Source organism: Phytophthora parasitica, assembly GCF_000247585.1.
Source record: "Phytophthora parasitica INRA-310 unplaced genomic scaffold supercont2.25, whole genome shotgun sequence".
Classification (NCBI taxonomy): domain Eukaryota; phylum Oomycota; class Peronosporomycetes; order Peronosporales; family Peronosporaceae; genus Phytophthora; species Phytophthora nicotianae.
The window spans coordinates 126,069-141,089 of NW_008649011.1; the positions used below are offsets into that span (position 1 = coordinate 126,069).

The 15,021-nt window shown below is 51.6% G+C and overlaps 7 protein-coding genes across 8 annotated transcripts; 4 read left to right on the plus strand and 3 right to left on the minus strand.

Moving 5' to 3' along the window:
• Positions 1 to 238: 238 nt before the first annotated feature.
• On the plus strand, positions 239 to 1,577 carry PPTG_11727 (hypothetical protein; the record flags this gene model as incomplete). Its single annotated transcript, XM_008906865.1, has 7 exons — positions 239 to 313; positions 381 to 533; positions 613 to 686; positions 764 to 1,040; positions 1,110 to 1,172; positions 1,239 to 1,333; positions 1,403 to 1,577. The coding sequence occupies 7 exons, from the start codon at positions 239 to 241 to the stop codon at positions 1,575 to 1,577; spliced, it is 912 nt and encodes a 303-aa protein (XP_008905113.1).
• A 253-nt stretch (positions 1,578 to 1,830) lies between these two features.
• Positions 1,831 to 4,256, plus strand: PPTG_11728 (CAMKK/CAMKK-META protein kinase; the record flags this gene model as incomplete). The annotated part of the gene is made up of 12 exons (XM_008906866.1): positions 1,831 to 2,399; positions 2,495 to 2,724; positions 2,790 to 2,853; positions 2,922 to 2,973; positions 3,044 to 3,076; positions 3,152 to 3,247; positions 3,321 to 3,378; positions 3,436 to 3,575; positions 3,654 to 3,728; positions 3,793 to 3,840; positions 3,911 to 4,059; positions 4,123 to 4,256. The coding sequence occupies 12 exons, from the start codon at positions 1,831 to 1,833 to the stop codon at positions 4,199 to 4,201; spliced, it is 1,593 nt and encodes a 530-aa protein (XP_008905114.1). The 3' UTR covers positions 4,202 to 4,256.
• PPTG_11729 (hypothetical protein) lies at positions 4,047 to 4,835 on the minus strand. Its single transcript, XM_008906867.1, has one exon. The coding sequence runs from the start codon at positions 4,761 to 4,763 to the stop codon at positions 4,272 to 4,274; it is 492 nt and encodes a 163-aa protein (XP_008905115.1). The 5' UTR covers positions 4,764 to 4,835; the 3' UTR covers positions 4,047 to 4,271.
• Positions 4,836 to 4,982: 147 nt separating this feature from the next.
• Positions 4,983 to 7,046, minus strand: PPTG_11730 (hypothetical protein). Its single transcript, XM_008906868.1, has one exon. The coding sequence runs from the start codon at positions 6,792 to 6,794 to the stop codon at positions 5,082 to 5,084; it is 1,713 nt and encodes a 570-aa protein (XP_008905116.1). The 5' UTR covers positions 6,795 to 7,046; the 3' UTR covers positions 4,983 to 5,081.
• Positions 7,047 to 8,131: 1,085 nt separating this feature from the next.
• PPTG_11731 lies at positions 8,132 to 9,773 on the plus strand. 2 transcript variants are annotated; one of them, XM_008906869.1, is made up of 5 exons: positions 8,132 to 8,349; positions 8,444 to 8,545; positions 8,609 to 9,284; positions 9,348 to 9,455; positions 9,526 to 9,773. In XM_008906869.1, exons 1-5 carry the CDS (start codon positions 8,245 to 8,247, stop codon positions 9,642 to 9,644), a joined length of 1,110 nt encoding a protein of 369 aa, XP_008905117.1. In that variant the 5' UTR covers positions 8,132 to 8,244; the 3' UTR covers positions 9,645 to 9,773. The 2 variants fall into 2 exon arrangements, with proteins under 2 accessions (XP_008905117.1, XP_008905118.1); XM_008906870.1 differs by having other exon boundaries at positions 8,609 to 9,455.
• On the minus strand, positions 9,649 to 11,430 carry PPTG_11732 (hypothetical protein). The gene has a single exon (XM_008906871.1). The coding sequence runs from the start codon at positions 11,368 to 11,370 to the stop codon at positions 9,787 to 9,789; it is 1,584 nt and encodes a 527-aa protein (XP_008905119.1). The 5' UTR covers positions 11,371 to 11,430; the 3' UTR covers positions 9,649 to 9,786.
• A 155-nt stretch (positions 11,431 to 11,585) lies between these two features.
• Positions 11,586 to 14,793, plus strand: PPTG_11733 (TKL protein kinase). The gene has a single exon (XM_008906872.1). The coding sequence runs from the start codon at positions 11,776 to 11,778 to the stop codon at positions 14,512 to 14,514; it is 2,739 nt and encodes a 912-aa protein (XP_008905120.1). The 5' UTR covers positions 11,586 to 11,775; the 3' UTR covers positions 14,515 to 14,793.
• The last annotated feature ends 228 nt before the right edge of the window (positions 14,794 to 15,021 follow it).

Sequence of the window (15,021 nt, forward strand, 5' to 3'; positions counted from 1 at the left end):
TAAAACGAGTTTAGCTTCAGTATATAATAAGATATGACAACAAATAAAATTATTTTAGTTTGTTGCAGTAAAGGTATTTTGCCCAATTACGGTAGACGTCGTCTGGCCTGTCCACTGTCTGCTGTAGCGTCGTCCACGTTGAAGGGGACAGGCACGCACGGCGCCGTGAGTCTGCCATTCCGACTTCGCGCCGACCAAGAGATAACAACAGCAACAAGCAGCAGCAGCAGCAGCAGCAATGTCCAGCAGCCTGACACAAGCGCCATCCACGAGGTTCAAAGAGCAAGAGGGCGATGAAGAGCTGAGTGCATGGGTGGGTAGGGCTCTATTTATTTTTTATTTAAGTACACTGCTGATATCTGTTGATTGCTGCCGAGCAGAAGCGGGAGACGCGCTACTACCTGCTCAAGGACGTGAACTCGGCTGTCGACTATACAGCGCAAGAATTGGAGCGTATCGACTTCATCTGGGGTCGCATCCGCTCGGACCGAGGTGCTGCATCGCCCGCCATCAAGGCCGATATCCGCGTCGAAGTACGATTTGGTACTGATTTAGATTGGATATTGACCACACTGACATGTGTTGTGTTACACACGGGTCTTCTAATGTCAGGGCCACCTTGTGGTGTTCACCAAGGTGGAACTCAAGCTGACCAAAGCCCAGCGCAATGCGCCGATCAACAGCACGTACGACCAGCAAACTGCACTAAATGATGCTGTTATTACTGATTCTAACAGTGTTTTTATGTTTTTATGCCACCCAGACTGCAGCAGTATTGCGTACTGAACCAGATCCTCGAGTTCCACGGCATAGTGCAGAGCCAAGTGGGTAGACTCACCGCAATAAAGGAATTTTTGAACGTGCAGCGCCACGACCTGCTGAACGACCAGCCGAACAACGACGACGTCGAGGTGTATGTGGAGATTGTACAGCGCACATTCCAGAGCTTGGGTCGCATCTGTCAAGAGCTGCGTAACGCCGCCAACGTCCTACGGCTGCCAAGTCGTCGCCGATTCCCATACTGCTCTCATGTCGACCACGTACGTGACCTTACGCAGTGCGAGAGGCACAGTGTGGACACACTTCTAATCAGTATGCGCATTTTGTAGAGCTTCAAGCCTGCTCTTCCGTCAGAAGTCATCGTGGACTTTTCCATCCACCGCGGAGAATTGGTACGTCTGCGTGACCTAGTGAAGCGTGTGCTATCGGTCTTACCTAGGTGATTATTATGTTTATAGTTGGTGGAGGCTTTTAGTCTGATGGCTACGCAAAAGTCGATCACAAACATTCCAGAGGGCTGTGCATCGAGGAAAGAGTTCATCGGTTGCGTTTGGTGAGTATTGCTTGCACGTTTCTTATAGTTTTGTTTAAATTATTTCTTAACGTTTTCTTTTGCGAACAGTGCATTCCGTGGTCAAAAAGTTGAGATTGTCGAGTATGCGCGGATCTCGGTGCCGATCCCGCAATTAGAGGAAATGCTGGTCCACCTCGACGAGCAGATCGCGTGGCTGGTACATGTGCGAGATAACGTCAAAGCGTTGCTCGACTGCCAAGATCTGTATTATGATTACTACTAGGTAAGCAGGCCAAGCTGAACTCATCAGGTTAGTCATCAGTGTTGCGTGTCATTTATGAAAAAAAAATATCGCTTCAAACATAAATATATATTCTAGGACGACGTCCGACCGCAGCTATCTTTGTCTAGTTGCAGAGTTCACCAGTCATTTGTACTCAAGGTTGGTGTGTTTGCTGCATTTATCTAGGAGACGTCATTCCATTTCGATGGGTCGACCAGCTTCATCCTCCGACTCAATACCATCATCAGCCTCGATGAAGGACCCTTCAGGTGTTGAGGTTGACTTGACAAGCGAGCAGGAATCTGCTCCAGATCTGGATGCTGTTCCAGACTCATCGCTCGCAATACCTGAATGCAACGTGATTCCGGGATCGTCCGAAGGTGCAACAATCGAGACTCCAACGTCATCTAAGCTCAATAACTCAACAGATACAGCAGCCCAAAGTACTGTGGCTGCCATATCTGAACCAACAGCAGCGGCTCGAGTGGAGAGTAGATCCTCGGTGGCATTAGACTCTCCTCTAGTGAAGGCAAAAACAGAGAGTGAACTCCTGTCAAGCCCTCCAACTTTGACGGCCAACTCTGAACCATTAGTAGTGACAAAAGTGGAGAATGGATCCTTATCAGATCCTCCAGCTTTGGTTGTCGTGAAACCTATTATCGCCCCTGGTCGAGCTTCACTGAGCCAACAGGGCAGTGCTGACAAGCAATTGACAGGAATGAAGCCGATTGTGCCACTACGAAAGCGTGGACAGTCATTTCGAGAGACGAAAAGCATGATCAGTACAGTGGACGCTGATGGTCGGAGGCATCTCAACCAGTAGTACGTGAATTACGTGATTTTTTTTTCTTTTTGTGTTTTGTGAAGGCTCATCGAATAGATTGCTACTCATGGTCATGGTTATTCATTTTTGGCAGCACCTTCATGGAGCAGTTAGGCAAAGGAGCGTATGGTATTGTGTTTAAAGTGGAATGCAACGACACGAAGGAGGTGTTTGCCGCCAAGTGCGTGGATAAGAAGGCGCTCAAGCGAATTCGAGTCGGTCGTTTTGGTAACGCATTACAATCCGTCAAGAAGGAACTCAACATTTGGAAGCGATTCAAACACCGACACATCGTTGTACTGCGTGAAGTCATCGATACGGATGGTGAGTTGATGTTGTGCGACGATAATTGTTGTAGCTATGAGCTAATTCGTATTCGCCTTGTGTAGACAGCGATGAATTGTATATGATCAGCGAATTGGTTGAAGGTGGCCCCGTACTGGATGATGACATGTAAGGATATGCGCAATTAATGTGCAAGTGCTTCAAGTATCACCTAAGTGTACCTGTTTGTCCTACAGAAAGTGTACCCCATTAAACGCGGAGCTTACCAAAACGTACTTCACCCATTTGGTAAGCGCTCTCCTTACGCTGTGTGCCGGCAGCAAATACCAAGTTAATCTGTTGTTGTTGTTTCTCTTAGATTGAAGGTATCGATTTCCTACACGAAAACAAGGTGTGTTTGCTGCCAGATATCAAATACATCCTCAATACTAAAGTGTATATTGATTGTTGTTGTGTCTTCTGTCAGATCATTCACCGTGACATCAAGCCGGGAAACTTGCTACTAAAGACAGTCGACGACAACGAAGTTATCCTCAAAATTGCAGACTTTGGTGTATCACATGTACGAACACAAGATAACTACGTTTGGACTAGTATACTGAACGCCAAGTATTTGATCTATATGCTGCGTTCAGGAAATGGAGCATGATAATGAAGACATGCGGCAAACCGCTGGAACGGCCATTTTCATGGGTACGCGAAAAGTATATTGGTTCACCGATCTCTAGCTGACTGATTTTACGCTATTAGCACCAGAGATGCTCACAGGAGATAGCTTTCAGGGTAAACCCGTAGATATCTGGGCTTGCGGGATCACACTCTATATGTTCGTCTACGGACATCCACCGTTTATCGCCCAGACCATGACAGTGCTGTACGGCAAAATTCAGGTTTGCAACTGCTACCGAGACGAATTGATAACTCTTTACAAGTGCTAAAATCGACATGAAAACACCGTTTGCCCTCAGAGCGATCCCATCGAGTACCCTACACAGGTTGGCGACCGAGTAGTAGAAAGCGAGCTTATCGACCTCATGGAACATGTGCGTTTGCAATAGTTACGCTCGAAGATCTCAACTTTGTTAACCAATTTTACTGACTCGGCAGCTACTCGAGAAGGACCCGAAGTTACGATTCACAAGCCAGCAGATCCGCGTATGTCTATGTCGTTGTGTGTTTTATTAGCATTTCTACTTGTTAACCATCTCATCTTTCTCGTTCTCAGGCGCACCCGTGGGCATGGCGAGAGTTTCAAGTTTCTGCTATCAAATGTGTGACTCACCCGGAAGGTCGGCGGACATCCTTCTCCGCAATTCCAAAGAGTTTAGCCGGCGTGGCCTCACTCGGCAAGAGCATGCGGGGTCTTTTTTCACGGTACGGTTAATGATTTATTAGCAAATTTATCTGTTGGTGGCTAACGGAGCTTTGGGCCGTCAGTCCTAGTGCCGTCTTTCCAAGCGGTTCAAGTCGCCCATCTCTTCCGACTGTCATGACAAACCTCCGAGCGCCTCAGTAGCAGCGCATTTAGTTTAGACTGCGTAAAGCGATAGGATTCATGCACACGAACAGTATTCTCTCTTCACCGTTTACTTCTTGTCTGAGTGGCCAAGTCCCCGCTCAGGACACATAATGTCGCGCACAAGCTGCTTGAGCTCCTTGGATTCCGGGAATCGGCGCGCGATCTTGCGAGACCACAACACCTCTGGCTCAGCATCCGGATCAGCGTTTGGCCCAACCTCACGCAAGTATACGTTGAATACACCGCCTTGGCGCGAGTTAGGTGTGAGTGTCACGGACCGAAGACGACTGTTCTCGTCCTGTTGGAATGTCGTGAGCAACTCCTGTGCCATCCACGCGGCGCGTAGCATCCAGCGGCATCCTGTGCAGTACTCAATCTCAACCACAAATGCCTCGTCATTGTCTGAAGCAGCGCTTTCAGCCAGTTTCTTGGTTTGAAACTTCTGCTGCTTCACCTTCTCCGCTGCGATAGTCTGGTGATGACGTCGAGACACGAATTGCTGCAGCGCTACGGCGCCCAGGGCGGCTATGAGCAGCTGGAGCTTGGCATCCGTCGACATGATTGTCTTCGTGAATTATCAGTGCTAGAATGTAAAGGTAAAGTGGTAGAAGTATTCGATTAAGTACGTATGTCAACCATCGAAACGAGTGCTCTGAATAGAGCGCCGTGACGTGGCATCGTTGGATTGTGAGTTCGTCAGATTTGACCACAATTTGCAATCAACCTGCAGGAAACCGCTCTGCGACGTCGCCTGCGTCAGGTGGCTACATCAATCAAATGGTCTCAAAAGATTTAGGATGAATCAAATGCATTTAGGAGTTTCTACCGGCAACCGGTGGGATTATCTACGTTGTACTAGCTCTGAATGTTGCGTTGTTTAGGAGGACAAGACCATCTCGCGCATCTTGACGTGCTCGTCCTGGATGAGCTTCTCCAGCTTTGACACATTCGCATCCGCATTGAGTTCATAGATATTCTCGAAAGAGTGCTGGTTCTCCTCCAGCACCGTCTTCCATGCCTTGCCGCCGCACACATCCATACTCGAACGCATCACGACCTTTTCGCCATCAGGCAGAAGCACACCGACAACCACACTTCCTTCCTCCAAGCACAAACCTTCAGCCTCGTCAGAGGTGACGTTGTATACCACGCAATTAGGCGCTGTGATCGAACGTGCAGTCACGTTGATGAGGATCGAGCCATCCGCGTTCACCTCCTTCGCACACACTCCGCTCAATACGCTGCGTTTGATATCACCGTGACCGATCTCGCTGTTCAAGACCGTGGCCTCCTTAATGACCGCGTTCTCACCGATCTGGCTGTGCTCCATGTTGTTGCTGATGCCCAGGAATGACCGTAAGCAATCTGCCTCCACACCAGGCTTGGTCACCAGACGGTTGTTCTTCAGGTACAGCTTCAGCTGGCCGTAGTCCCACCAGTACACATCGCTGCCAACGTCGACGCAGCCAAACAGTCCGAGCTCCTTCGTCCGGGTCTCCTCGAAATTGGCCATCATCTTCTTCATACGCTGGTAATGCGCAGTAGACTCCGCCTTGTCGACACCCTTTTGTGCCATCACCTCCGTGTACGCGTCGAGCTCAAGCGTCAAAGGCATCCAGAAGTGCGGATCGCTGTCAAGCTTGCCACTCTTAGCAGCCAGTTCCTTGGCAAATTCGCTCAATAGTGCACGAAGCATGTCGGCATCCACACTGAACGACCCCAGACTGGTACCAACCGACTTCATCTCGCCGAACGAAGACAACAGACGGATAGCAGTCTCGTGAGTCACCTTGTCGACCTGAGCGGCGTTATCCTGCTGGTTGACTACAATGAGACCGTACTTCTCGAGACCCTTCTCCTTCCATTCCTTCTCCGAGGGCATAGGAGCAAGTGCAGCCAGGATATCGATGTGGTGTTTGGCCTCGTAGTTGACCTCAGCCGACGGGATGAACACCTGGTCGCCCCAGAAAACTGACAGACGTCCACGGCGACTGGAAGCGTAGACGCCAGTCTGCTTCACCACGGCTTCAAGGATCGTCATGGGCACGTACTTGTCCTTGACCTCTACCATTGCCGGAAGTTTGACGCCAGACTTGTTGTTGTTCTCACTGCCGGGCAGCGGCGCAAGACGCGTACCCTTACCGGCAGTGTGATACAACGCGACACTGATGCTGCCTGCAGCGAGCAGTGCTGGGATGTCGATGCCGTAGAGCTCCTTGCCGGCCGCCACGGCCTTGGTGTAGGCATAGAGCGTGCCGAGACCATTACCAGCGCCGCCTTCCCAGTCCTCGAACACAGCGATGACCTTAGCATCCTTGGGCGAGATAGAGCCGCGCGTAGCCATGAGGCGATCCTGCCAGTACTGCGCCTGGTGCGGTGTGGACGTGCACACGATCACAACGTCATAGCCGTCCAGACGGTTGATCTCGTCGATGTTGCGCTGGTGCGACGTGCGCGGAGCCATGTTGGCAGGCGAGGAAGGGATCGACTTGGTCAACTGCGGGAGGAAGCTGAAGTGAGCAGCGTAAGCGGCGACTGCAGCGGCAGAGGCAGCCAGCGACAGCGCCATGGGACTCAAAAACTTGACCATTTTGATGCGATGTGTGGGGGTTTTACAGTTAGATTGTCGTTATCCGTTGCGCGGTACGGGGGCGGTGTGTCCTATCTATTGATAGGAGTATTGCTGCGGTGCGAGGCGCTCAACAGGAAAATGGGAAGTGAGCGTATGAACGAACCCGCAACCGCCGAGAGCCGAGGATACTGCTGCATGCAAGGGATAGAGACCGTGGTCGACACGTATGTGGCCGCTGCCCACACGAAGCAGTGCAACAATGCCACGAAAAATTGAGGCCCGGCTATGTTGCCGCTAGACAGTTCACCTCTACAATCGCATGGATCTCGCGAAACGGATCGCCGCACGAGATTCAGAGTCATACTGTCGCTGTTTGAACTGACCTGTCCGTAGTCTATCCGACCAAGCTTGGAATCTGTATGATATACTGCGAATCTGTTAGAAACCCATGCCGTTCAATCAAGTCGGCGCGGGCTTCAACAACCCCGTTGGACACGCGTGCCCCGGTCCAAGACCTCGAGGACGGGCATTGACGCGCACTAGCGAGAGCTTCTGGTAGTCTGCATGTCCTCACAACACGATGCTGACGCTGCTTCATTAGCAGCTTGTTGACAATCAGCTGGAGCACCTTCAGAAGTTCTGTGTGCCGAGCAGCTCAAGCAACCATCGTGAGTGATGATCCGTCACTCAACAACAGTTGAAGTGGATGCAGGCTGCAGAGTCTGACGGTCAGATTGAGCTGTGATTCCAGATCACGTGGCGGCGTATCTATCCAAATTAAATGGAACTGCCCCAAGTTGAAGTGGTGCGTGAACTCTGGCGGCGCTAGCTGGACGCAACCAGCAATAGCTGGGCACTCCGGAGCCATTCTACAGCGATGTGGTTGGCTTTGATCGGAGGGGGCTTGCTATGACGAACTGTTAGTGGCGTGCGCAACACGACGGCGGTTCGAAAGCTTCATCTTATTCCAAGCCAAACTGCAATTTGGACGGAGGCTCGGACTGGTACACACTGCACCAACCGTGATGGCTTAACCTCAGCAACACCGATGGTGTTGGTATACTAAAACTCGACTGATAGGCGAGAAAGTGGATGTGCCACGGGTCAAGGTGACGAATGATTTCAGGTAACAACTTGCCCTGTGATGCTCGATGTTGATCAGCTAACGCAACTCGCTACATGAACACGCAAGTGCAGCGCACAGACAACCTATACTGAGTTGTTAAGGTCGCTCTCTTTTACAACGCTGTATGGTGTGCTCATCTATTGTAGTAAACGAATTCATCCTTCAGTTTACCCACAGCAGCCGTATCAGAATTCCAAAGTAAAGTTGCCCTTTCCATCTAAAGTTGCTGCTACGATCTGACACACTTACGTTGCGGAGAGCCAAATCACTCCTCAATCGACGTCTACCTAGTGCTCTTCCCCGCTCCAAAGCTCGCTGTGACTCGACCTCCCACATAGAACCATGCGCGGCTTCCTCTCACTGGCAGTGACTCTGCTGCTGTGCGTTTGTTTGTTGCCGAACGCCCACGCGTCGCGCTTTCAGTTCACGCTGACATCTCGTAGTGAGGTGCGTTCGTTCGTCCACACAAACCCCGCAGTATCCTCCATCCTGCATACTAACTAACTACACTGTCCTCTACTCATTACCACCGCTTAAATAGGAATGTTTTATGGAAGCGGTGAACGCTCGCGCCTCCAACAACAAAGTGCTCTTCCGCTTCGGTATCCTCGAACCCAAGAGCTACGATCTTGTCGACGTGGTGGTATGTCCGCATGCTATTGCATTATTATCAATTATCTTACAGTAATTATTCGATACCATGCAGGTAAAGAACCCGTCACAGCGCGAGGTGATGGCGTGGAAGGCTGAACAGAACAATTTCGGCAGCGCAACTGTGCGTGAGAGCGGGTTGTATCACTTGTGCTTCCGCAAGCTCAAGGGCGCGTCGTCCACGATCACGCTCTTCTACTCCTTCGACTTCATTTCGACGGGTGCTCGGAGCTTGACGCTGGTGCCCAATGTGGCGGCCACGGTCAGTAAGGACGCTCCTACAGTCCCGGCCTACACGCAGATGGCTGTGACTACAGTGAACGCCCAGGCTACCAAGATGGGAGTTATGGAGTTCGACCTGGTCGGCGTTTCACGTAGTATTATTCGTGGGAATACGCGCGTGAAGCTCGTGTTAACAGTGGACAGCATCACGGATGGAGAGCAGGTGGATATCGCTCTTGCACTGCTGCCCAACCGAATGCGATACCCGGTCACTTGGGAGACGCTGGAGGGCTACGCCACGGGCGGATACCGGGACCATATCATTGATAATGCCGTGACAGAGCTGGGAAGTCATGTTGCGTTTGATATCACTGAGATCTTCGAAGACAAGCTGGACGGCAAGACCGAGACGGTTGCCTTCTCGATCCATGCGCACGGAAACGGTGACGCTATCGTGTTTGGCGTCCACCACGTAGCAGAGGATTACTTCCCGCAGATCGTTGTTGAAGGTGCGCTTTTGTTTTGAGCGTTTTTGAAAGTAGAACTAATTATTGTGTGGATACGTTTGACAGACCTCGGCTTGGATCTGATGCATGAAGTCGCGTTCTTTAAGGAGTCGGTCTTCACTCTCCGTGGTGACATTTCGTTCGTCAAGCACCGAGAACGATTGAGTCGTGATGGTGGGTGGCTCTTTTGTTTAATTATGAGAATACCTCTTGAGTTGCTGACGCACAAACTTGCTGGTGACAGCTGCGGAGAGCGCGAATTCCCGTGTGAAGTGGATGTCCTTGATCACCAACATCGTACTCGTGGGCATTGCGTTTGGTCAGGTTATCTACATCCGCAGTATGCTTGAGAGCGGTTATTAAAAATCGCACAAGCTAGATTCGACATGGAATCGATATGGAATCGTATTGTGATGAATGAGGGACAAGCTAAGGCTGAAATGCACTTCGTTGCTGTCTGAGAAATAGAGAAACCTGTCCTGATATCTAGCATTTGTGGTACGTTTTACAGCTCGACATTGTGGTCGAGTCCCCAGCAGGCTAGTGTCTCCTCCGTCGTCTCGCGCTCCTTCAGCATCGAGAACTTCACGTTATCACTGGCGGCGGAGTAGGCAAAATACGATGAAACTTGTCGGCTGTTGTACTTGGAGTGCATCGACATTGTGTAGCCGCCAGTGTCGTGAATCACAACGAAATCTCCCACTTGAATAGGTGGCAGCAATAACTGCTTGGCGAGGAAATCACCTGAGAAACAGAGCGGTCCAGCGATATCTTGACGAATGTATTCACTGCTGGGGGTTGTCTTGGGACGGCCGTGACAGTCGAGCACCGAGATGCAGTGAGACCACTGCTCTGGTAGATATGCCGTGCGAGGAAATTGGTCAGCACCGACGTGCACCACTGCAATGTGCTGGTCTGCCCAGTCCTTGATTGCCTCCACTTTGGACACTGTCACTCCAGGCTTCACGAAGACACTGCGTCCGAATTCCGTGATGATGGACGAGAAGCCACTCGTGAACAGTTCAGGCACTTGCTGTCGCACTGAGTCTGCGTACTCCTTGAAGTCGTAGGCTTCGCGCTCTCCACCATCGTACACAGTCGGCATACCTCCACCAATGTCAAGCACAGTAACCTGTTTGTGTCCTACATGAGCATTCACCTCAAGAGCGAAGGCTACAGCTCTCTTGGCGCCTGCCGCTAGCAGATCGAGAGGACAACCCTGCGAGCCGACGTGCACGTGTACGCCCTGCAGCCACGGATTCTGCTTAAAGATATCCAGTAATCGAGGCTTGGTCTCTGCAGTAAGTGGGAGACCAAACTTACTGGTGACAGTGGCTGTGCTAGTAGCGTCAATTGTGCCACCGCCTACCACAGGGTTAATGCGTAGTCCAATCTGTGCCGCATGTTTCTTCCTGGTCTCCTCCGAGTCGCCCAGTTCTGCCAAGATCTCGTTCACCTTGCGGATCTCTTCTTCGTTATCCAAGTTAATGTACACACCAGCCAATAGCATTTCGCGTAGCTCACCTAGCGTCTTGCAAGGAGAGTCGTACACGACTTTGCGAGGTTCGAAGCCGAGTGACAACGCGTGTTTCGCCTCGGCGATTGACGCACACTCAGCGCCGAAGCCCTTAGCACAAGCACCTCGCAGCAAACCGCGCGTAGGGTTAGTCTTAACGGCTAGAGCATGGTTGAACTCTGGCTCCGGGAAGGCGGCGCGCAGATTGGCCAACCGCTTCTGGAAGGCGTCCCAGTTAAAGAGATTGGTGAGCGGGCTATCGTCACGCAGCAGTTTCTGGGCGATAGCGGCTTCAACTACTCGCGTAACGGTGGCGCTGCGTTGCTGGTGATGTGCGTGTGCGACGTCCGTGTCCTCCCTCTTCTGTTGCTCCAGCAGCGGAGCTACGTAGTGTTTGGGTGACGACTGCTTAGTCAGAACTTGCAGCACGAGCGCTGCGACTTGTGCCGTAGTCTGCGAAGCATCGTTGGCGCTCAGCCCCTTGTCCTTGCAAAGCTGCTGGGCCACTTGATGAGCTGTCTGCTGGCCTGAAAGCAGCGCCTCGACGTACGGCGTCCAGTCGACGGAGTCCATTGCGCTTGGTCAATTGAGAAATGAACAGCGGTTGTTAGAGAAAAAAAAGTGATCTTGAAGTTTTTTGTTTGTTTTTGCATCCAATCTGGCGCGATGAAGTCACTATTTCTAAAAGGCTCGTCACGGGCTTCTAAGCTCATCCTCTTTTTCTAAAATTATCTGGACACAATATGCTGTATGAGAAGTAAACAATATGTCATAGCATGGGATTTTCGAGCGTAATAAGGACCAAAAGTAGAGACGGGCACAAAATGAGGCCAGCTGGTAATGCTTCCTGCACTGGCCGGAGGAAGGTAGGTTCATTCGCAGTCGGAAGCAGGCCATTCTTCGGCCGGCGACGGCGACGCTCTCTTTCTCTCAGTAATAGGACCAAGTGGAGCAAACAGGAGACTTAACAGGACGTAAATGACGGCGACGGAGGACGCGCTGGAGACGGCGCGCCTCGTGATCATCTGCACGGCTGCCGTCATCTCGTCTGTGGTGGCTGTTGTACTCTTCCGACGGATTCCAGACCCAGGCTACAGTACGCGCGGAAGGGGCCGAGGACGCAGTCGAAGCAGGAAGCCTCCGCTACCGCCTCCACACGCGACAGGTCCTGCGCTCTACTACTCGGTCGTCATGACGGACTGGTTGTTCTCGGTCACGGGGGCTGTTAACCAGTCTATGGACATGGTCATGGGCGGGGGAGTGAAGGTGCGCACGGTGGTTGGCGCTAGTATCGACTCGCTATTTCATGTGAGCTTCCTTGTATCGCTTCTCTGGGGCGTCGTGCTTGCAGTCTTCGTGTTGCGAACGCACCGTTGGGTTCGTGGTCACCAAGCCACCAGTCCACCCATGAAGCGATTCCCAGTGAGGACGAGTTGGTTGATCATATGGACTATCGGCCTTGGCAGCGGACTTCTCTCGACGGCGCGACTACAAGCTCGTATTACGGACAGCGACGCCACAGACACGCTGGCAAACTGCCAGCGTTACTTGTACATTGCAGTGTTCGCACTCTCGGCAGGCTGCGTGATTGCAGCGAATATTGTGCTATTTGCACAGAGGAGACGATTGAACAGCGTGGAGGAACTGGGTGTTACTGCGATGACAGACCCATCGCTTGGTAATAGCGGGGATAATGCAGTTTTGGCTTCTACCAAGACGTGGGAGCTGCAGGCTCAACAGGCGCTACGGATAGCTCATGAGAAGCTCATGCACTACTTTCTTGTGGTGCAGATACTACAGTTCCCAATGATGCTATGTTACGTGCTGGGCTTCGATGCTATCAGCTACGCGACATACGAAGTGGCGGACTGCTTATTGTTCAGTGTGCCACTGTTCAACGCCATCGTCTTTGGCTGGCGCCATCTAGGAGAACCGAGATTCCCTCGAGATGAAGACGATCTACGCAATAACGGCACAATGTTACAGTCAAGTAGCAACAGTTCACGTCATGGAGAACGTCAGCGAGATCGGATGGGCACAGGGCTCTTGGCTGGAAGCGGGAACAATGGCGCAGGAAATGTCCTGGCTTCGTCGTTCCGGACTGTATTTGGCAGCAGTGCAGCAAGCACCAATAACGGCAAAGAATCGATGAAAAGCACGTATGTGGGCAACGAAATGGTGACTCTCGAGGAGCTGAACGGGTTGTCGAACGTGGCATTCATTGCCGAGGGAGCTGCTGGCAGCGTGTACAAAGCACAATGGCTGGGTATTGAGGTGGCTATGAAGGTGATCAAGCTTCCTAATGGAGGCGCAGGTGGCGTGGTGGACGCCGAGCTGTACCGGACTATTATCCAGAACTCGGAGGAGGCTTTCATTGAAGAAGCCAAGCTTTGCTCTCGTCTGCGCCATCCAAACATCACGTTGTTCATGCGTGCTGGATACTACGAGGGCAAACTGGGAATTCTGACTGAGTACTGCTCTCGTGGGAGCCTTAAGGACGTACTCAAGCGCCACTTCCCGCTCGGTTGGCGGCGTAAAGTAGCGCTGGCTCTTCATATTTCGAAAGGTCTGACTTACTTACACGCGCGCAACCCGACGTACATTCACCGCGATCTCAAGGCATCCAATATTCTGGTCACCGAGACGTGGCAAGCCAAGCTGGCAGACTTTGGCATCTCTAAGGTGTCGAACTTCGTCAACCGGGTGCGATACAGCGAGCGAACTGTCAGTTTAGCAGAGCAGAACCCAAGTGTCTCGGATGAACTAACGTCATTTGCCGGCACGTGGCGTTGGAATGCTCCCGAGATCCTTCAGGACCCGCACAACTGCCGATACAGTCGAGCAACGGATATGTACTCGTTTGGTATGGTGCTGTGGGAAATTGCCTCAGACGGTGCGGTTCCTTTCAGCGACACAAAGTTTGACTTCGAAGTTCGCGAGAAGGTGCTTGTGGAGCAGCGTCCCCCGATTAATCCACGTTGTCCACAGCGGTTTGCACAGCTTATTGAGGAATGCTGGGCTCAGAACCCTGCGCTTCGTCCGTCAGCGCCACAAGCTGCAGAGATCCTCAACACGATTCTGGACAATATGTCGAAGGACTCGAACGATTTTGCTACCCTGGCGTCTGTATCTGGCTCCGAGTACACGAACAGCATCTTCTCGTCATTGAGAAATGGTGATGGTACATCGGATCTGGAGCATCGACCCAGTTCTTTCCTGGGTCAGCGGATTACCAACTTCTTCCGTGGTCGCTTCTCTACTCGCAGCAGTAGTAGCAGCGCTATGAGCGAGGAATACCATGATCATCAGGAGAACGAGCATTTCTACAAGTTCACGTCTCCGTATGCAGGTGTAGAGACCATCAGTATGCTGAGCGCTCGAGGCAGTGGAGCGGTGGAGTATAGTCCAGCAAACTACGAGACATCGGGGCTTCCTATCGTTGGCCTTCCTAACGATAGCCGTCGCGGCGATGGCCTGGTTGGTGGTCGTCTCTCGTCGCTGGATGAGTACGACTTCGAGATGGAGGGCAACCCGTCCGATGTGTCGACGACGTTCAGCAGGAGTCCGTCAGAAGGCGACTCCAATATGCTGCCTCCGTTCCGCCAACCCAGTGCCAGACGGGAAGAAGTACGACCAAGCGAAGACCCTCGACCGAGCGAAGATGAAGCCGAGTTCGTGCTCGGCGCTAATGGTCGGATACGTCATCTCCAGTACTAGAACATTGGAAGCCGAGCGGCTCGTATTTATTACTAGTAGCAGAGTAGAGCAAGACACAATACGAAGATGCAAGAGTTCTCGTATACGTAGGGTAGGTAGCTGCTCGCACAGCTAAGAAAAATGGTCATGAAAAACATGCGTGCTGCCAGCAACGACTGCATTAGAAGCAATGTATTTTGGAGGTTGGCCAGTTGCGATGAGGAAAAGGTGCCAAGTCATTCTAGTTTGATAGCATTGGCATTTACCTCGTGGGTGGCCAATACACTATTGGTAAGGTGTAAATGCATTTTGATGGAGAGCATCAGTCGTTTTAGTCTTAGGTTGGTCTCATTGAGGCCGCTTGTTCAGCGGATTCGTCAGAAACGAGGAATTCACTCTGAACAGACCGAAGTCCGCCCAGGATGAAAGACATCACACGCTACTCCGGGGAAAACATGTCTTATACTACAAGTGTCCACTACGCCGTCCAAAAGGAAATTGAAAACTGAGCAGCCTAACAGCAAAGCA

Excerpts from the sequence above, each read along its gene's own strand:
- PPTG_11733 (XM_008906872.1), top strand. The coding sequence starts at position 11,776 with ATGACGGCGACGGAGGACGCGCTGGAGACGGCGCGCCTCGTGATCATC.
- PPTG_11729 (XM_008906867.1), bottom strand. The coding sequence starts at position 4,763 with ATGTCGACGGATGCCAAGCTCCAGCTGCTCATAGCCGCCCTGGGCGCC.
- PPTG_11732 (XM_008906871.1), bottom strand. The coding sequence starts at position 11,370 with ATGGACTCCGTCGACTGGACGCCGTACGTCGAGGCGCTGCTTTCAGGC.
- PPTG_11730 (XM_008906868.1), bottom strand. The coding sequence starts at position 6,794 with ATGGTCAAGTTTTTGAGTCCCATGGCGCTGTCGCTGGCTGCCTCTGCC.
- PPTG_11731 (XM_008906869.1), top strand. The coding sequence starts at position 8,245 with ATGCGCGGCTTCCTCTCACTGGCAGTGACTCTGCTGCTGTGCGTTTGT. Across the intron at positions 8,350-8,443 it reads CGCTGACATCTCGTAGTGAG|GAATGTTTTATGGAAGCGGT; the intron begins GTGCGTTCGTTC and ends CCGCTTAAATAG. Across the intron at positions 8,546-8,608 it reads ACGATCTTGTCGACGTGGTG|GTAAAGAACCCGTCACAGCG; the intron begins GTATGTCCGCAT and ends GATACCATGCAG.